The 17,710-nt window shown below is 37.1% G+C and overlaps 1 protein-coding gene across 1 annotated transcript in view; it reads right to left on the reverse strand.

Moving 5' to 3' along the window:
• The window catches only part of stab2 (stabilin 2), a 30,838-nt gene extending 13,624 nt beyond the window's left edge, over positions 1-17,214 (reverse strand). Inside the window, exons 1-39 of the mRNA XM_084110922.1 lie at positions 17,058-17,214; positions 16,197-16,324; positions 15,234-15,340; positions 12,710-12,795; positions 12,553-12,619; positions 12,356-12,451; positions 12,141-12,263; positions 11,322-11,518; positions 11,074-11,204; positions 10,844-10,977; positions 9,978-10,060; positions 9,748-9,891; positions 9,397-9,540; positions 9,200-9,262; positions 8,643-8,759; positions 8,503-8,556; positions 8,334-8,414; positions 7,662-7,814; positions 6,863-6,922; positions 6,592-6,687; positions 6,384-6,470; positions 6,186-6,297; positions 5,922-6,099; positions 5,025-5,118; positions 4,789-4,947; positions 4,250-4,345; positions 4,045-4,140; positions 3,778-3,825; positions 2,880-3,016; positions 2,650-2,758; positions 2,461-2,538; positions 2,116-2,205; positions 1,898-2,005; positions 1,654-1,785; positions 1,426-1,554; positions 1,282-1,344; positions 776-871; positions 451-646; positions 277-372 (exon numbers count right to left, since the gene is read on the reverse strand). Coding sequence (XP_083967048.1) covers positions 277-372; positions 451-646; positions 776-871; positions 1,282-1,344; positions 1,426-1,554; positions 1,654-1,785; positions 1,898-2,005; positions 2,116-2,205; positions 2,461-2,538; positions 2,650-2,758; positions 2,880-3,016; positions 3,778-3,825; positions 4,045-4,140; positions 4,250-4,345; positions 4,789-4,947; positions 5,025-5,118; positions 5,922-6,099; positions 6,186-6,297; positions 6,384-6,470; positions 6,592-6,687; positions 6,863-6,922; positions 7,662-7,814; positions 8,334-8,414; positions 8,503-8,556; positions 8,643-8,759; positions 9,200-9,262; positions 9,397-9,540; positions 9,748-9,891; positions 9,978-10,060; positions 10,844-10,977; positions 11,074-11,204; positions 11,322-11,518; positions 12,141-12,263; positions 12,356-12,451; positions 12,553-12,619; positions 12,710-12,795; positions 15,234-15,340; positions 16,197-16,324; positions 17,058-17,132 — 4,243 coding nt within the window. The 5' untranslated portion in view covers positions 17,133-17,214. The remainder of the gene's footprint in view (positions 1-276; positions 373-450; positions 647-775; positions 872-1,281; positions 1,345-1,425; positions 1,555-1,653; positions 1,786-1,897; positions 2,006-2,115; positions 2,206-2,460; positions 2,539-2,649; positions 2,759-2,879; positions 3,017-3,777; positions 3,826-4,044; positions 4,141-4,249; positions 4,346-4,788; positions 4,948-5,024; positions 5,119-5,921; positions 6,100-6,185; positions 6,298-6,383; positions 6,471-6,591; positions 6,688-6,862; positions 6,923-7,661; positions 7,815-8,333; positions 8,415-8,502; positions 8,557-8,642; positions 8,760-9,199; positions 9,263-9,396; positions 9,541-9,747; positions 9,892-9,977; positions 10,061-10,843; positions 10,978-11,073; positions 11,205-11,321; positions 11,519-12,140; positions 12,264-12,355; positions 12,452-12,552; positions 12,620-12,709; positions 12,796-15,233; positions 15,341-16,196; positions 16,325-17,057) is intronic.
• Between the last annotated feature and the right edge of the window lie 496 nt (positions 17,215-17,710).

The following is a 17,710-nucleotide window of genomic DNA, read 5'->3' on the forward strand; positions in this document are numbered from 1 at the left end:
GTTCAGATGCAAAAGCCTCTAAGTGCCATCTGAAATTTTCTTCTAGAATGATCATTTTTCACTTAAATGACAATTAATAGGTAATTTTCATTGCCATTTAAGTGAAATTACTGAATTTAAATATACGAGCTTGATAAAAATGATCATTTTAGAAGAAAATTTCAGATGGCACTTAGAGGCTTTTGCATCTGAACTCTTCATATATTCTTTAATGTTGAAAGGCATCCAAATACTTTGAGCCAGTGAATATATGGGTGCAAAAGATAAGAATCATACCAATGGCACAGTTTATTCCTCTCCAGCCCAGATCACAGGCACAGCTGCCGTCTCCATCCACATTGTCTTTGCAGCGTCCGTTGACACACTTACACTCTAAACAGAAAGAAAGTGCATATTGTATGAGATCACTGTTCACAGAGTATGCAGGATGTGCTTTTAAATCTCTGATACCTTGATCACAGTGAATTCCATATTTGCCATCCTGGCAAGATTCGCATGCAGTGCCGTTAAAACCCTGGTTGCACTGACAGACCCCTGTGCCGTTGATCCCGTCTACACACACACCATTGCCAAAGCAGGGCTGACCTTCTGACCCCGGACACTTCTCGCAGTTGATACCATAATACCCTTCACAACACTTTCTTTCCTGCAAACAGAGAGAAAAAGTAATTTCATACTGAAACTAACATTTCCTCCATTCTGAAATCCAGAAAGCTCCTGCCGCTTATGAAAAATGCAAGAATAAATGTGAAAAGAGAATGTATAATGTACATACAATGTTGACTTTCTCACAAAAATGTTTACATCCAATGGCCAGCAGTGTCTCTTCATGATATACTCGACTGTACATGCATCTTGTCTTTGGCCTCATCTGAGAATAAACAATTAATAGGAAACATTATTTTTACCCAACCCAGTAAGTGCAGCACAAAGGGGAATGTGGACAGATTTCTACCGCTTTGCTAAATCTATCAAACAGAAGTTACTTGAAAATAATTTTCATTTTTAAAATATCAATAAAGATTACAATTGATCAAATAAAATTAAATAATCTGATAAAATTATATTCATTTATGTGGAAAAATCTAAATGTGTAATTTATCAATTTGCTTGAATGTCTCAGCCAATCAAACTGATATCAGACATTATAAATGCATTTTTAAAAATAACAGATTTGATATTTTTAAAGTTTGAGTACAAAAGTGAATCGTGAAAATGACCATATCTTAAAATGAAATCTTGACATAAGCATTTTTGGGACCACTTTATGTGTGCACACACCAGTCTTTTTGTTCCTGAAGGGCAAGGGTTCTTAGTTGGTCGGATGCATTCCATGCACTGTCCCTACAGACACAATATACATATTTAAAATGGATATTCAAAGGATAAAGAAGAAAATGACCAGGCTAAATAGATATACTGCACCCGGAACACTTTGGAGGTAGCTCTGTCACAGCGGTTGTTGGGGATGTTCAGGACAGCAGACACTGTGTGGATTACCCCTTTACTGGTCTCTATATCGGTCACGTTCACCTCAGCCTCATTTACAAGCAACTAAGGCAGAGAAATCCATTATATATCCATGACTAAACATTTAATTTACTGTAACAGGTTGACTTTTAAAGTCAGGTTGAAAATTTACCCATTACTTACTTTCTTTTCTTGTCGGAAAATTCCCAGTTGGTACGAGAAGCCAAGCATAGTATCTTTATATAGTCCATCCACCAAATCTCCATCTTTTAAAGTCTCATTCAGTATAATGTGATACTGGGTCACATTTAACCCCTGGGAACAAACACACACACACACACAAAATCCATTACACAAGAATGAGATACTATATACTTAATATCACTTGTAACCACTAAGGCTTTGTGTATTTGTGTTTGTATGATACCAGTGACTCCTTGCCAGTTCTTCTGAGGTATTCTTGGATTGCGCTGTCTGTCGGAGCAAACACCGTATAGCCCGTAGACTCCTCCATTTCGTTAGTCAGGTTATATTTCTGGCAAAATAAGTACAATTCAAAAACACAATTCACAGCAGTCCAAGCCATATGCAGAGTACGATTATTGTCATTTGAGGTGTGGCAGGCCTATAGGACTAGACACTCACCAAAAGAGAGCTGCGGTAGAGAGAGAGATCAGACCTCTGACTCAACACCTCCAGCAAACCTTCACTCATCTGTCGCTCAGGAATCAACACCTGGAGAGGACAACAGTGGCATATTTCTTCAATCTGTGCATATGTATTTGTTCTGCATTTGTGTGTGCATATTCACACAAAATCATTACATCAATAAGTTTGCCCTTTATTTTAAATTTAGGATAAAAATGTGAAACCACACACTTTTTGCACAACAACATAATTAGGCAACCTGTATACAATTTGTAGAAAATGACAACCAAAGTTGTATGTGTTTTTATTTGAGAACAATATTGAAAGACTCTAGTTGCTTACTTTGTCAATAAGATGTATAACTCCATTCTTTGCTGCCATATCTCCAAAAGTTATATTTCCTCCTGCAACATTGGTTGTCTGGATAAAAAGAGAGAAACACAGAATGATAAACAAAATCTCATAGCAAAGTTCAAATACAGACAAAATTGCACTGGGGCTAATGGTAAAGATAAGATGTTTCCCTCTCACATCATTGGTTGTGTAAACAGGAAGTGTCCTTTTCAAAAGGGAAACCAGTCGTGGGGATGGGGAGGTACAAAGATCGTTTAGAGCAAATATCCCAGAAACTATGTGATTTCTGTGAGAGAAAAAAACCCCAGCAAGTTGTATTAAAGTAAAGGAGTGAAACAAGAATTAATTGTTACCAAAAATATTGCAATCTGACAAATTAGCTGATGTGGTTGCATGACCACACTTACTTTACAAGACTAGGAAGATTACTGCGGGTCATCCAGAAGTCTTTGTCTTCTTTATTTATTTTCTCTGTGGCTTGAGCCGATGGCACGAAGAGCGTGAAATTGTTTGCCTCTGACAGTAGCTGAGAAAGATCCGCTCGCTATGGAATATTCCAGAACTTATTAGGAACTCAAAAAACAACATTTATACATTTTTGCTCTATTTTTGCTCCAAAACGAAGCCACAACAGAACTGTTGCACATTTAGTAGTGACATTACTGAATGAAACAGTGTTTTTTTTTTTATCTAAATGAATCGAAGGACTGAATGATTCAATGACTCACTCATTTAGGTTCTGAATGAATCAGTGGTTGGTTGCCTTCAAAATAGACAAAAAGTACCCGGATGACCTACTACTTCCGGCGAGATTCTAAAGTGGGCATATGGTGGACACTTTACTATCCCATAAGGCCATGGGAGAGGATTAGTGAATGGCAGTGAAGGGACAACTAACAATGAGAACATGGCGAACGTATTACATCTGGATTACATTCACACTATAAATAACATACTTTTTTAGCAAGTATTTTTTATATAACTACCTACTCAAGAGAGTATGCGATTTCAGAAGCAGGCAGTGTTTTTTGAGCCTAACCCTAACCCTTGAATGAATGATTTATTGACTCACTAATAAAGAGTCATTTGTCGCCACCTACTGGTGTACGATGTAACCTGCAGAAAAACTCCCCATCACTAAATGTAAACAGCCTGTCAGGAATGTGCAAACACAGACAAGTGGAGTGATACAAGTAAAAAAAAAAAAATATCCGAAGACTGAATATCAGCAGTCCCTGCTTGACTAATTAAAGTCGAACTAGCTGTTGCATAAATACTTTCAGAACACTAAAATTTAAAACTTACAGCAATCCAGAGGTTGAATTCTTGAAGATTTGGGTTTGTTGCCACCTCCTACAAAAACAAAATTAAACAACTTTAAGAATATTATGATAATACAAATCATAAATACAAATAGGTTCTACTAATAACAAGTAAATAGGTTATACAAATACAGTTTGAAGTATTAGCAGTTAAAAAAATTGCATTTAATTTTTTATTTAGTTGTGCCTCTGCATAACCACATATATACCACAAATATACCTTTAACATATAGTCAGTCATATACGATACCTTTGCTAGTGTACCATAACAAATTTTTCCATCACCATCGTAGCCGTCCTCACACACACACTGCCATCCACCTGGGGTCAGGAACTTGCATGTACCCTATGAGAAAACGTCAAAATGAAAGGAAGCAGCTGATGTGCATACATGTATACAGTATATTGCATGTAAAGATCTGTGCAGGTGTGTGATGACTTGTTCGAACACTGACCAGGAAATGGCATCCACCATTCTGATCCACACACTGATTGACAGGTTCACATTGATTCCCGTTTCCGTGGTAACCACTTTTGCAAGCACAATCACTCTAGGGAGAATATCAATCATCAAAAATACTGTAAATATCTTGATGCAGCCTGAATCATGATCACACTGTGTTCATTCGTTGGCCAGAGGAGAACTGGACCCCTGACTGAGCCTGGTTTCTCCCATGGTTTTTTTTCTCCTTTCTGTCACCAGTGGAGTTTGATTTCCTTGCCATTGTCGCATCTGGCTTGCTTAGTTGGGGACACTTAATATTCAACAATATTATTGATCTGACTGAACTGAACTAATTTAATTATTGATGATCTTTACAACGGAATTGAATCAACACAGCTGAACAACAGCCGAAATGCATAAATGCATAATTCCTGTTATCACTGTAAAGCTGCTTTGAGACAATCTGTATTGTATAAAGTGCTATATAAACAAAGGTGACTTGACTAAATCTAGGAAGACGGGGTTTGGAAATCACAACGACCCCCTCACCTGTCCTGGGCCCACATAGATACAGGTGGCATTGGGGTGACACCCTCCTCTGGATGGATCCAGACAGTTATTGATGGCCTGGCACTCATCTCCATCCTCCCTCCAGCCACTCAGACACTGGCATGTGTGTGTGCCTGGACCGGTCTTTATGCATTTGGCCTGAGAGTAAGCGAGAATAAACATGTTATCATGGCATGCTTACATAAAACACAAGCACACAGATGCATTTGACTTACATTGACGCTGCAGCTTCCGCGATGTGGTAAAGCGCAAGGATCACTTTCAATGCACATGTATCCATCCCCTTGGTAACCAGGCTTACATACACACCTAAAATAAAACAATGTAACAAGTACAAGCCATATATCATATGCATTCCCCTTTCTTAAAATGTTTTGTCTTTTTTCTGCAAAAAAAACTTAAATATGATGGCCCCTTTGTAAAGGACTTCCTTCCCACAATTAAAAAAACAGCTATACATGTAAGACTCAATGTGTGATGATAAAAATTAAATAATAAAGTCTGGAAATAATATTAATTCATAATATTTGTAATAATTCCAATTCATTGTATTTGTATAGCACTTTTCCCAATAAATATTGGTCTAAAGTAACTTTTTCTTCTTTTTTACATTTTTCTTTAAAAGACTCATAATGTGTTAGAAAAACAGTGTAATATTAAAAATGAAATAATTAAATATCTACATAAAATTTTTAATTTTATTATGATTAATAATTATTATTATCATTCACATTTATTTGTATAGAACTTTTCACAATAAATGTTGGTCTTTTTCCTTTTTTACATTTTTAATATTTTTTTATTTGAAAAACTCAATGTTTTAGTAATATTAATAATGGAATAATTAAATCTGGACATAATAATAATTATAATTATAATTTCTTTTTCTTTTTTTTTTGTATAGCACTTTTTAACAATAAATATCAGTCTAAACTGCATTTTCTTTACATTTTTTTTATATTTTCTTCTTTGAAATTTTGGAATTTTGAAACTTCTCCAAACCCCAGTATGAAATCCCTATGCCTAAAGTATAAAATGTAATAAATAAATTAAGCACAGGTGATTTCTGTCGCTGTCTCCCTATAAAACATGGAAGGAGATAGAACACTCACATAAGCGCTTCCCTATTGGACACACAGTTGGCATGGGCATGGCAAGGCTGATTGGGCCCACACGACTGGGTCTGCAGCTCACAGAACTCTCCGGCATAACCGTCTTTACAGGAGTCCTGCTTACATTTACCGCTGCCTTCTGGACGGTTATCACACACTCCGTGGATGCATCCACAAGCTGGTATATGAGAGGGACGCAAAGTAAATATTGTTATTAAACATTTGAATTATTCCCAAACTTAGTGGTGTAAAATAAATTCATACTTTTGTCACAAAACGGGCCATATTTGTTGGAGTCAGCACAGTATTGGCAGTGTGATCCTTTGAAATTGGGCTCACACTGGCACGTGCCATTTCCATCGATGCCTTCCGAGCACTGCAACAAAAGAAAAAACGAAAAAGTTTTGACACCTAAAAAGTAGCATACTGTAACAGTATGAGCATTATGTGCATGCGGTTTACCTTCCCATGAGAGGAACAGGGGGCAGTGAAACCACCGGGGCATGGGGAACAGTCTGGTCCAAAAAAACCTTTACAGCAGCGAGGGGTCTGGTTAAGACAAATAATGGCTAATTTGACCGGATCAAATTGACCAGCAAAACTAGATGCAGTTGCAAATGATGTCATTTCCTGGTTTGAATGTATTAAATATAGAGAAACAAATACTCACAGTCTTTGTTTCATTGCAGAAGAGGGCACAGCCATGGGTGGGTATGGTCATGCCAAAAGCACTCTTTCTGAACACACAGCCTCTGGAGAATATTTCCTGAGTATGAGAAGTCCAAAAAAGGAGCAACAAAAACAAAAAAATCAGTGTACAATTTCACTTCAATTTACTACTGAGTTCTACTGAGACTTAAAGGTAAGGTTACATATTTTAACTTAAGCTTTACTGTATTAAATGATAGCATGCACTAATAGTATTATATGTAACAGGTTACCAGTGATTCACCAGTTGGACAGGTAGTTTTGGAGACAAGTGTACAGCTAACGCATGAACCCTGTGACAAAGAGAAGAGAAGACACACACTCTCGTGTCAGTATGGTAACTAGAGCTGCGTCCAAAATTCAATACTCTCGAGTAGGTACTTATTTTGAATAAGTAATTACTTTGCGACCGTTAAAAAGGGTATGTACTATATAGTATGAATGTGTGTAGTATGAATGTAATTCAGACATACTACATTCACCATGTTGTCATTGTCATGTGACCAACCAGTGTCCGTTACGTCACTTCACTGCAATTCACAAACTCTCCCGTGGTCTCAAAGGATAGTAAAGTGTCCATTGTATGCACACTTCAGAATCTCTCATGAAGAAGAAAGTCATCTAGGTACTTTTTGCCTACTCTTTTATGAGTACTGTGAATTCAGACTTCCTACTCTAGTCACATAATGTTTTTTGCCTTTTGTATTATAAGGAAGTATGTGATTTTGGATGCAGCCAATCACTTCTTGCAAACGAAAGGTCTATATGTAAAAGTGCAAACAACAACTTTAAAGATGTAGTGTGTAATTTCTGTTGTTTCCTAAGAGGTGTTTTGAACACTATCCCCCACTGCCATTGTTCAATTAGCACCACAGCGTTCACAGCAAATCATCCTTTGAATGGCTTATTTGTAGTTGTCTTTATACATAAAACTGGGACAGTAGGTGGATTTCTGACATAGAAATACCTTTAAGACAGAAAGGTGTATTGTTACAGCTATGGTTGGTCAACACAAGTGGAGATACGGCTTACCTTGTAAATATTGGTTTCTTTGGTGTCACACCTGTGAGGTAGGATGGGCTCTATGGACGGAGGGATCAGCAGCCCCTCCACTGAATGGAGACGGCCATTCTTTGCTTCAACATCCAGTTCCAGCACAGCTTCCCCATTGACCAGGATCTGCCCCTATGTGTGACAGAATCAGTGGTTTTATAATCCAAGCATTTTGACCCCTAAATCACAATTAAAATGTCTCAATTTCATTGCATTGTTTTCAGTAACATTATTTTCAGTGGTCATTTACTCTCAAATTCACACAGGTGTCCTATTAGAGTAACTACAGGTGTAGTTCATCACATTAACTATGAACATTAACGTTTGACCACTAGAATGTGTACAAATAGGCAAAATGTTTGTGTTACCTTTAGTAATAGTTCAGTACAATTTTATTTTGCAACACATTTGTTTTGCTTAAACAGTGTGTTTGTGCTGTCTGTCTTCCAAATGAATCCCACTTTGATTCACATTTTATTATCAAATGCAATGGAATTCATGCAGTGTTTCTTAAATGCACAAATACTTTTGATGGCCCCTGAAATAAACTTGCTGAAATATGCTATTACTTCATTAAAGACACATGTGGATTTAGGAGTATGTCTGAGCAATGCACAAATATTTTCTTTTTAATAAATGATCACTACTCACAGCAGTCGTCACATTAAATGTCAGGACCTGGTCGGCCATGGTCACAGCACGAGGGTTCGACACAATGAAGCTGGCACTCAGCTGCACACGATAAAACAGACAGTACCCAATCAATGATGATCTAGAAATGGATTTGAACACATATATTCGTAGACATCCACACACAAACCTGAGAAGTGGACACTATGTGGTTGCGCATCAGTTCAAGTAATTTTGTCTTACCCTAAATTGGGAGAAATGAAAAGAAAATGTAAAGTGATGGTTTTGTGACTGGACAGAACACAATTAAATGATATATTTGCACTGTACCTCCGCAGAAGTAAGAAAGTCTAAATAGCCAGGCTTTAGGAACGTAAAGGCTATATTTGTTGGGGCAAATAGTGTATAAGGTCCTTCTTCTTCTAAAACTTTTGCCACATTGGTTTTCTGAGAAACAGAAATATCAAAGGGGTCAGAAATAAATAAAAACTAAATAAAGAATCAAAAATGTTTTCGCAAAAATATTAATCAGTACAACGGTTTTCAACACCTATAATAATAAGAAATGTTCTGAAGGATCATGTGACTGAAGACTGGAGTAATGGCTTCTAAAAACTCAGCTTTGCTATCAAAGGAATGAATTACATTTTAAAATATATTCAAATAGAAAGCACTTACTTTAAATTGTAATAATATTTCACAACATTACTGTTTCTACTGTATTTTTAATCAAATAAATGCAACCTTTGAGAGTTTATGAGACCTCTTTCGAAAACATTACAAAAATCTTGTGAGCAAATATTTGCCCTATAATAAAGGCAATACAAAATATCAAATGTCTTAAAGTGCATGAATTTAGGGTTTAATCGACTTTAAAACTCTGTTACCTCAAGGAGAGACTTAAACTGAGAGAACTTTCCATTTTTTGAGAGAATCTGCAACAGGTTTTCCTGAAAATAAGAGATAAACAAATTGGCAATCCTAACAAACAACATAAAATATAAACAACTCCCATTTGCATGTTATATCAGTGTATGACATTTATATAGCACAAATTTCCAAGAAATCCTTCAGCTTCACAAACCTCTTTCTCGCTTATCACAGTAGAAGGAACTGCATCCATCAGCTTATCAACCAAATGAATTATTCCATTTGAGGCAAAGATGTCTGGCTCCACAAGCGTTCCTTTCTTACGGCTACCATGGAGACGGATCTTTACCTGCTCTGCCTTTATAATAAAAGTTTGCCAGTTTGAGACACAATCTAATGATTCTCTGTCATCATTACACACACACACACACACACACACAGATCTGAGCAGGAAAGAGTTTAGGGAAGAAACAGGATATGATGATTCCGCTCTTGTATCCTGCATTTGCACATCCTTGAAAACAATTGGGACACGCACACACACAACCTGGATTCAATCACCTACATCTGTCATTGATTCGGCAGCCATGCCGGTCAGAGTATAGAAGAGGATTCCCTTCTTCAGAGAGTCAGAGTTCACCTCTCCCGCAACCATGTGCAGCTTAGCAAGATAGCGAGCTCTCATCTCGTTAGCCAGCAGGGTTCTCACCTGGAACAAAAGCGTGCTTTTAGCATTTGTTTGAATGTATTAGATGGATGTATCATATGTGGGTGTGTTTGTGCTGTCTAACTCACAGATGTGCCTTTAAAAGCCTTGTTCACTGGCACGAACACAGTAAACGGTCCAAGGGAGGTCAGGGGCCACACCATTACTTTATCTGAAACAGCAGAAATAAAATTAGCAAGATACTGTATGTCTACCTAATTCTCAGGTCATTTTGATACTCTAGGTGTGTTCGACTTCGACTACATTTAACCGATCTGCGAGATTTCGCCAAGTCGAATACTTTCTGCTTATGCAGTGTTTGCATACTTTATCCCAAATGAAGTGGATTAGATGCTTAAATCTAAGTCTTCCAAATGAATCCCACTTTGATAAATATTTCATTATCTAATGCAATGGCATTTATGCAGTGTTTCTTAAATCCCCAAAGATATATATAAAAAGAATAAAGTTCAACATAAGCCTATATTATTTAAATACCAATAAAATGGGGTATATATTTTTTGTCAGTTTTGTTTTGATAACCATGACACAATATAACATTCGGATTACATGAAAAGAGTCTTTACTGTTATAAAAGCACGGATTTGTGTGCATTAGCAGAACTAACAGTGTCAGAATAAATATGAAACACACGTCAGTGTTCTCATTGGTGAATCCAGCCAATCGTGAAACAGTGTGTTGTCATCGGAGCTCGTGCAGCTACTCTGAATAAGCGGTGCTGACTGAGCCAGCTTACTGCTCTTCATTTGCTCTTGCGATACTTTGATTTCATATGTCCCAGTAACATGGCATCAGTGGCATCTCAATTCGGAAAAAGTTTATAAGCGGCATGCACCGCTTCAAGTCAGAAGCTGATTGTTCTGTGCAATGCTGCATGAAGTCGAACACACCTAATATCTTTAAAAAAATGGTGAAAACACAATAAGTCACTCACTGAACAGTGTGATGGCACTGGAGAGCTGACCCGTCCACTCCCCTCCTGGCTTTGAATTCAAGTCTTGCAACTGCTGAAGTATGTTCCCAAAGCATATATTTCCATTTCCAAGGTAACCTTCAAGGCACTTACATCTAAAATGTTTGGAATTGAAGCCGTGGTTTTGAATTTGTGAAAAAGAGTGTGAACAAAATCCATAAAAAATAAAGCAATTGGAAATTTTCACCTACTCGACTCTTCCTGGTTCCACTGTGGCACAGGCGGCATATTTATGGCAAGAGTCTGGTTTGCATATATCTTTTATGCTGCAGCCCACCCCTTCAACAAACTTCACAAACCCCTCCAAACACTCACAGTGAGCCTGTGGAAAACAGCAGGATTGTGAAGATGGGCAAACCATAATCAAAGCAATCTGTACATTTAAGTGGCTCAGATAAGTGCAAAGCGTGTTACAATGTTTACACACACACGAACACACCTTTCCAGGGCCGTCATACACACAGCGCGTAGAACGAGATGTGCAGTTGCCCAGGTTAGTCTGGCAGGGGTCGATGGGCATGCAGACACGGCCGTCTCCACTGTAACCTTCTGTACACGTGCAGGCATGCTTGTTAGGCCCAGTATGCGCACACACTGCGTTTTCATGGCACACACCTCTCAAGCAGGGGTTAATTGCTGCATAGACAATGCAACAAAGGAAAACAATAGATTTTGTGAGATCACAAGGCCTCATCTGCTGAAATTGAACAGATTAAACCAGTACAGAATACATTTCTATGCTGGACTGAGATTTATAGTGTTTACTGCCGGTTTAGTGCAAAATATATTTGAGTTTAGTGCAAAATAAAGAGTTTTAGAATTTTGTTGCTTTTAGTAGCCTGTTAACCAAATAAACCAAGCACCAAATCATCAAATTACAATGGTTTCTTATGGATCATGTGACAATGAAGACTAGAGTAATGATGCTGAAAATTCAGCTTTGCCATCATAAGAATAAATTACATTTTGAAATATATTAAAATAGAAAATAGAAAACAGTTATTTTAAATAGTATTTCACAATGTTACTGTTTAACTTTATTTTTAATCAAATAAATGCAGCCTTGGTAAGCATAAGAGACTTTTGAAAACATAAAAATCGTTCCGACTCAAACTTTTGAATATATATGTATATATATATATATATATAATTTCAAATGGTCTTTATAGAAAACTTACTATCAATAAAATGTCACATCTAACCCAATCCTAAATCAAGCTTAGCTTTACAAACCTTTGTTTGCTTGTGCAGTACTTACATGTACATTGGACTCCATCACCTTGATAACCAGGTTTGCATCTGCACATAAGCTTCCCTATGGACATGTCCTCAACACAACGCGAATCTGGCCCACACCGCAAAGCAGCACATGCTGGGAGCTCTGAAGAGAGAAAAAAAACATTCACTCATGCTGCTTTAATATCCAATGTCACATGTATTGTATACACCCAGAATAATAATCCAAGGCCTTACCTCGGTCGCAGTCTATGCCAGTGTACCCAGACAGACATGTGCACTGTCCTATGCCTTTCATGCCGCTGTCACACCAGCCGTTCTTGCAGCTACACACTGAATAGCACATGAGGCAGTCAGAGCATGGTATCAACACCAAAAAAAACCAACAAATCAATGAATCCTGCTACAGAATAAAAGGGGGCGGGGCTTCTTACCATTGTTGCATGTGGGTCCATATAAGTTCTCTTTACACTCTTCGCAAGCTGTTCCTTTAAACCCTGGCTGCAAAAACCAGTCAAAAAAAAGTCTCAATGGGTGCTCAATAACTATGTGCTTGATTCAGACAGAGCAAGAGAAGGAAATTAAACTTACTGCACATGTGCATGTCCCATTGCCCCCTATACCATCAGAGCAGACTCCATTATTGCTGCATGGGTTCGCCGCTGATCCTGGACACTCTATTGAAAGAATAAAGGATTAGATTTCATGACGTTTAAAGTGAAGGTATCTCTTTTAACTTCTGTTTCAATCAGATAAAATGGCCAATTTGGAGATGTCAATCACACATTTACCAGTTGAGCATGGCATTAACAACTCATAGATCATGGATTTGAATTTGATTTGAAAAAATGTTTAACACTTAGGTCAATAAGGTCTCATTTGTTAACAGTAGTTATTGTAAACAATTCTTCATTTATAGTTCACAGTGCATTAGTTAATGTTAACATACAACTTTTGATTTAAAAAATATATTATAAATGTAGAGCTTAACATTAACTAAGATTAATAAATGCTGTAGAAGTAGTATTTATCTAATGTAGTTCATCTTAGTTTTGAGCTTTGTTGAGGCTGATTTGAGATCAGCGAGTTTGCGTGAGCCTGATTTGAGGGCAAATGTTTGCCATGACTGTTCTGTGTTCAGTTTGAGTGAGACGGATTTGAGATCATTCTGTTTTCTAGGACTGATCTGGGGTCAGTGGGTTTGGGGTGGTAGGGTCTCTACAAGAGGATATGAGTTAGCAGAGTTCCTCTGTTCTTCAAACAGCCCCTCGTCTCTTCCACTGACCCTCACTCTTCTTTTCCTTCCCGCCATTGTAAGTTTGACCACTTAGGCCTTCATCGGATCAGATCCTTCCCGGCACATCACAAACATTGACACTCCATGCACAGATGTGTCAACACAAATAGAAAAATCCCACTAGCAGCATATGCAGACAGTGCCTCACGAGCAGGCTCACTTTCAGCACATTCTTTACATTTTCTGCACTTACTCTGAAGAAAAATTGGTAACACTTTACAATAAGGTCCCATTTGTTAACAGACATTTTGAGGAATTGTGGGTGGATCCAATGCAATCTCACTGGAAAACATAACTATTTTACGAGGTGGTGATTTTGTATGAATTCATACAATGTGAATCGGACGAAAATGCATGATTTTTAGCAAAAGATAAGCATGAAGGTCCTCCCCAAACCTCACCCGTAAACCACTGGGAAGCAGCAGATCGAACAAAAAAGTAAAAATGAGCTCGTACAAATTCATAGGAATTAGCTACCAATGGTGAACCATGAGATTGTGTTGATAGATCTAAGTACCGATCTTCAAATAAACAGGTTCAATATAAATATGCTTTCTGCCATTCAGATAAATTTAGTTCTGGATTTGTTAAATATGAAATCAGATACAGGGAAAAATGCATTTCCTCTCATAATGCTTCACCAAGCTTTCATAATGCTGACCCGTCTCATAGACGCAAAGGTCAAATCATTTAACTTTCAAAGAACAATGCAGGAAGTTCTGCTGATAAGAGACCAAAGAAACCAAGACAACGCATGTTAACTTAAGTGTTTGACTCAGCGAACTCATTGTGGGATCTGTGTGAGTGCTGACAGGCAGAGGAAATACTGGAAATGAGACCTCCACAGCTTGTTGGTCAGCACATTCCAGTGGTACGGAGGCACAGATCTGCCATATCCCTCACAGAGGGAAGGAAGTACACAAATCCCTTGTTCCACAGCGGCTCAAAACTTCCTCTCATAGTGTGTGACAAGACACACAATAATATGTCACATGTCAGTTTATACTTAATGACTGTACAGCTCCCACAGCAAAAACAACTGTGAGAAACAAGACCGTCATGGTCTCATAACCACATAAAATGTTAAAAATGGATAAAGTGTGACTCCAAAATATCAACAACTGTGGAAGGTCACATTCATGCATATAGGATTTATATCCCTAGTCAAAAATTCCCCAAAAAAATGCTAATAGAATTCCTATCATAATCTGGAAGCAATCCTAAAGGGTATTATTGGGATCAAATAAGAATTCTTCAAGAGTCACATAAGATCCAGCTGGATTAACTAAAATTCCTACTCTCTAGTTTATTTCTTCCGGAAGTTCAGTTAATCCAGTGGGATCGTATTTTATTTTTAGAGGATGGTTGCTTTTAATGGTAATTTCATCTCATTACAACACATTTGGATTGGTTTTGACAGAATTATGATGAATCGTCGTAAAAAACAATTATGAATTATGATAAACATTTATTGGCATTCCTATAGGATTTTTTGAAGTAGGAATGATTATATTAAAGTTATGTTTTTCCATTTCTTTCCCCTTACTTGCGTTTCAGGCTTTTGCGGTCACATAAAGATAGTTCCTGTCTAACTCTTCCGTTCAAAATATTCCCTCAGTGCATCTTCCCTCACAGAATGACGGAAATGACAAATGCCATTTAAAATGTGTTAGATAATCAGATAAGAACACAACAATCACTTTTGGGCCATATTTATGTGGTTTAAGAGGTTATTGACGTCATAGATCTTCTATGGAACAGAATTCAAACACAATTCTACACAAAAACAGAATTCCTCTTCAATGACCTGAAACTCACCAATACAGTCATTGCCCCAGTAACCTGGACAGCACTGGGGTTCCACTGTGTCTTTGTAGCATTCATACGAACAGCCCTCCACAGACAAATTAGGTGGGATTTCATACCTAGACACAAATAGAGAGATTATTATGTAATTATTGCCTTTGTATTCATGCTATATAGCATAACCCTTTGTTTATGCACAAGGGAAACACCTAATCTTGTCATGAAAGATGTTTTTTTTTTTGGTCTGATATCAAAGTATGGTATTTAATTCAGGATAACTTAAAAAGATTTTAAACAAATTGCAGAATATTCTTTGTCTGGATCTCTGATGGCAATATTTTTTTTAAATAATACAATTATATTAATATTTCCCAATATTACCGTTTTTACTGTATTTTTTAGTTAAAAAAAATGCAGCTTTGGTAAGCATAAGATACTTACATTAAAATCTTTATAATCACAAATTAATTACATTTAAAAATTAGAATTAAAAAATTTAGGATAATTCAAAGACTTTTTACTCCTTTACGGTCCAATGATCCAATCAAGTCCCAAAGGACAAAATCAAGCCCCGCCCTATATTTTTTTCTTCGAGAAGCTGTTTCACTCATATATACGTTATAATAGGGAATAAAAGACTATCGCCACTTCCGTTTCATGTCGACCTTAAGAAGTCCAAACTTTCCATTAGCTCTATAGCTGAGATAATGACATTATTTAGTTATTATAGTGTCTTTTTCCTCATAGTGACTGGCTGGTCCCCACAATGTAGCTGATTTCAGGTTATACTGTCCTTGTGGACACATTTGGTTCCCAAAATGTAAGCAAAACCTGACAGACACACACAAATAAATAGTTCAGTCATGATCTCGTCCACCAAAATCAAGCATATGGACATTCCATTCCCCATGCCAATAAATGCAGGTTAAATAACTCACTCAAAAAGTTGTCATGATTGAAACATATATACTGTACCTGCAGTCTTTTGTGCTTTTCCCTGGTGGTTTCTTGGTGTAGCCAGTGGGACATTTCACCAAAAGCGTTATCGAGCAGGAATGACAGGTCGATTTAGTCACCACCTGGATGCTCTTATCACAACGGTTCTGACCACAGACACCAACACAATCACACACACACACACACATCCATAGCACATTAGTTTTCACAAAAAAGCGTCTTCAGTGCCGACTCTTACAGAAAGGCAACAATTCATATGGTATATCATATGAATTGGAAAACACACTGGATCTTAACACCTGTCACTGATTTTCCAAGGAGATTTACCTGATTCGTTCATGACTTTACAGCTGGCCAATGACATTCTCAGGATTATTTTAACCAGCATTCCACGGGACATGTCAAACGATACATGTCAAATCAGGGAATTTCTAACTGAAGATTTGCTTATAGTTCATGCATCTTAAAGCAATACATGTACTACATTTTTCAACTGCAACCACAGAAATGTAAACATTCTCTTACTAAATATAGAGAAAGTATCCCTGGAAACGGATATGAACATTAATATCAAAGCAAACTGCATGTTTATGTTGTTCTGCCAGCTTGTAGACTGAGTGGTATCTGTAAACAGGAAATGGTAATAGAATGAGCTGATATTCCCAAACGAGACAGATTTCTACCGATTAACCCTGGAAAGCATATGTACAAGTACAAATTGTCCAACAGGAAGTAGTCCAAAACAAACTAATTATATTTCCTATTCAAAATACTTGATTTTCAAAAAAAATTGTTAAAAAAATGTTACATTACACTAAGATTTTTTACAAGCAATCACATATTATACGCATGTTGCACGAGTATGTGTGTGAATCTCACCTGTGATGTTGCACCAGTCACCCAGAGTATCTCAGACCCCAGCAGTAGGATCAGACCTCCACAGATGAACTTCATGGTAATAATACTTTCTATTTCTGTCTCACTCACTCTTTCTTTCTGTCTCTCTGGGGTCCTTCACCAGACTGTGGCCACACAAGCTGGCCTTCTGCCTTTTCAACAATCCCTCCCTCTCTCTTTCCTGTACTACAGCAACACGAGAGTCAGAGGGCGACACCTTCCCCTAAAAATTCGGACACATACCTAAATCCATTTAATATTACACATAAATCCTTCACTCTTTCATTAACATGTAGACCAGAGAAAGACATTAAATAGAGAAAGATTTTATATGATGTTGTGTTAAGATGACAAGTGCACTGCAGATGAAGAAGAAAAGAAAAGAAAATCATATTTTTTTATTTTTTATTTTTCAGAACAACTATCTACTCATACTCATACTCTTCATACTCTCATTTCTGATGCATCCGCATCAATAGCCTATTTATGCAGTTCTTTGAGGAGTTTATTTTTTGTTGTTGTTGGTATCTGTTTCCCTCTAAATTATTAATGTGTTGGTCTTAAGTTTATTTTGAATGGTTTAATGTTTGTTGTAAATAGTTTTTTTTTTTTTTTTTTTTTTTTTAAGAATATTG

The sequence above is a fragment of the Abramis brama genome, assembly GCF_963993115.1.
Source record: "Abramis brama genome assembly, chromosome: 4".
NCBI lineage: Eukaryota > Metazoa > Chordata > Actinopteri > Cypriniformes > Leuciscidae > Abramis > Abramis brama.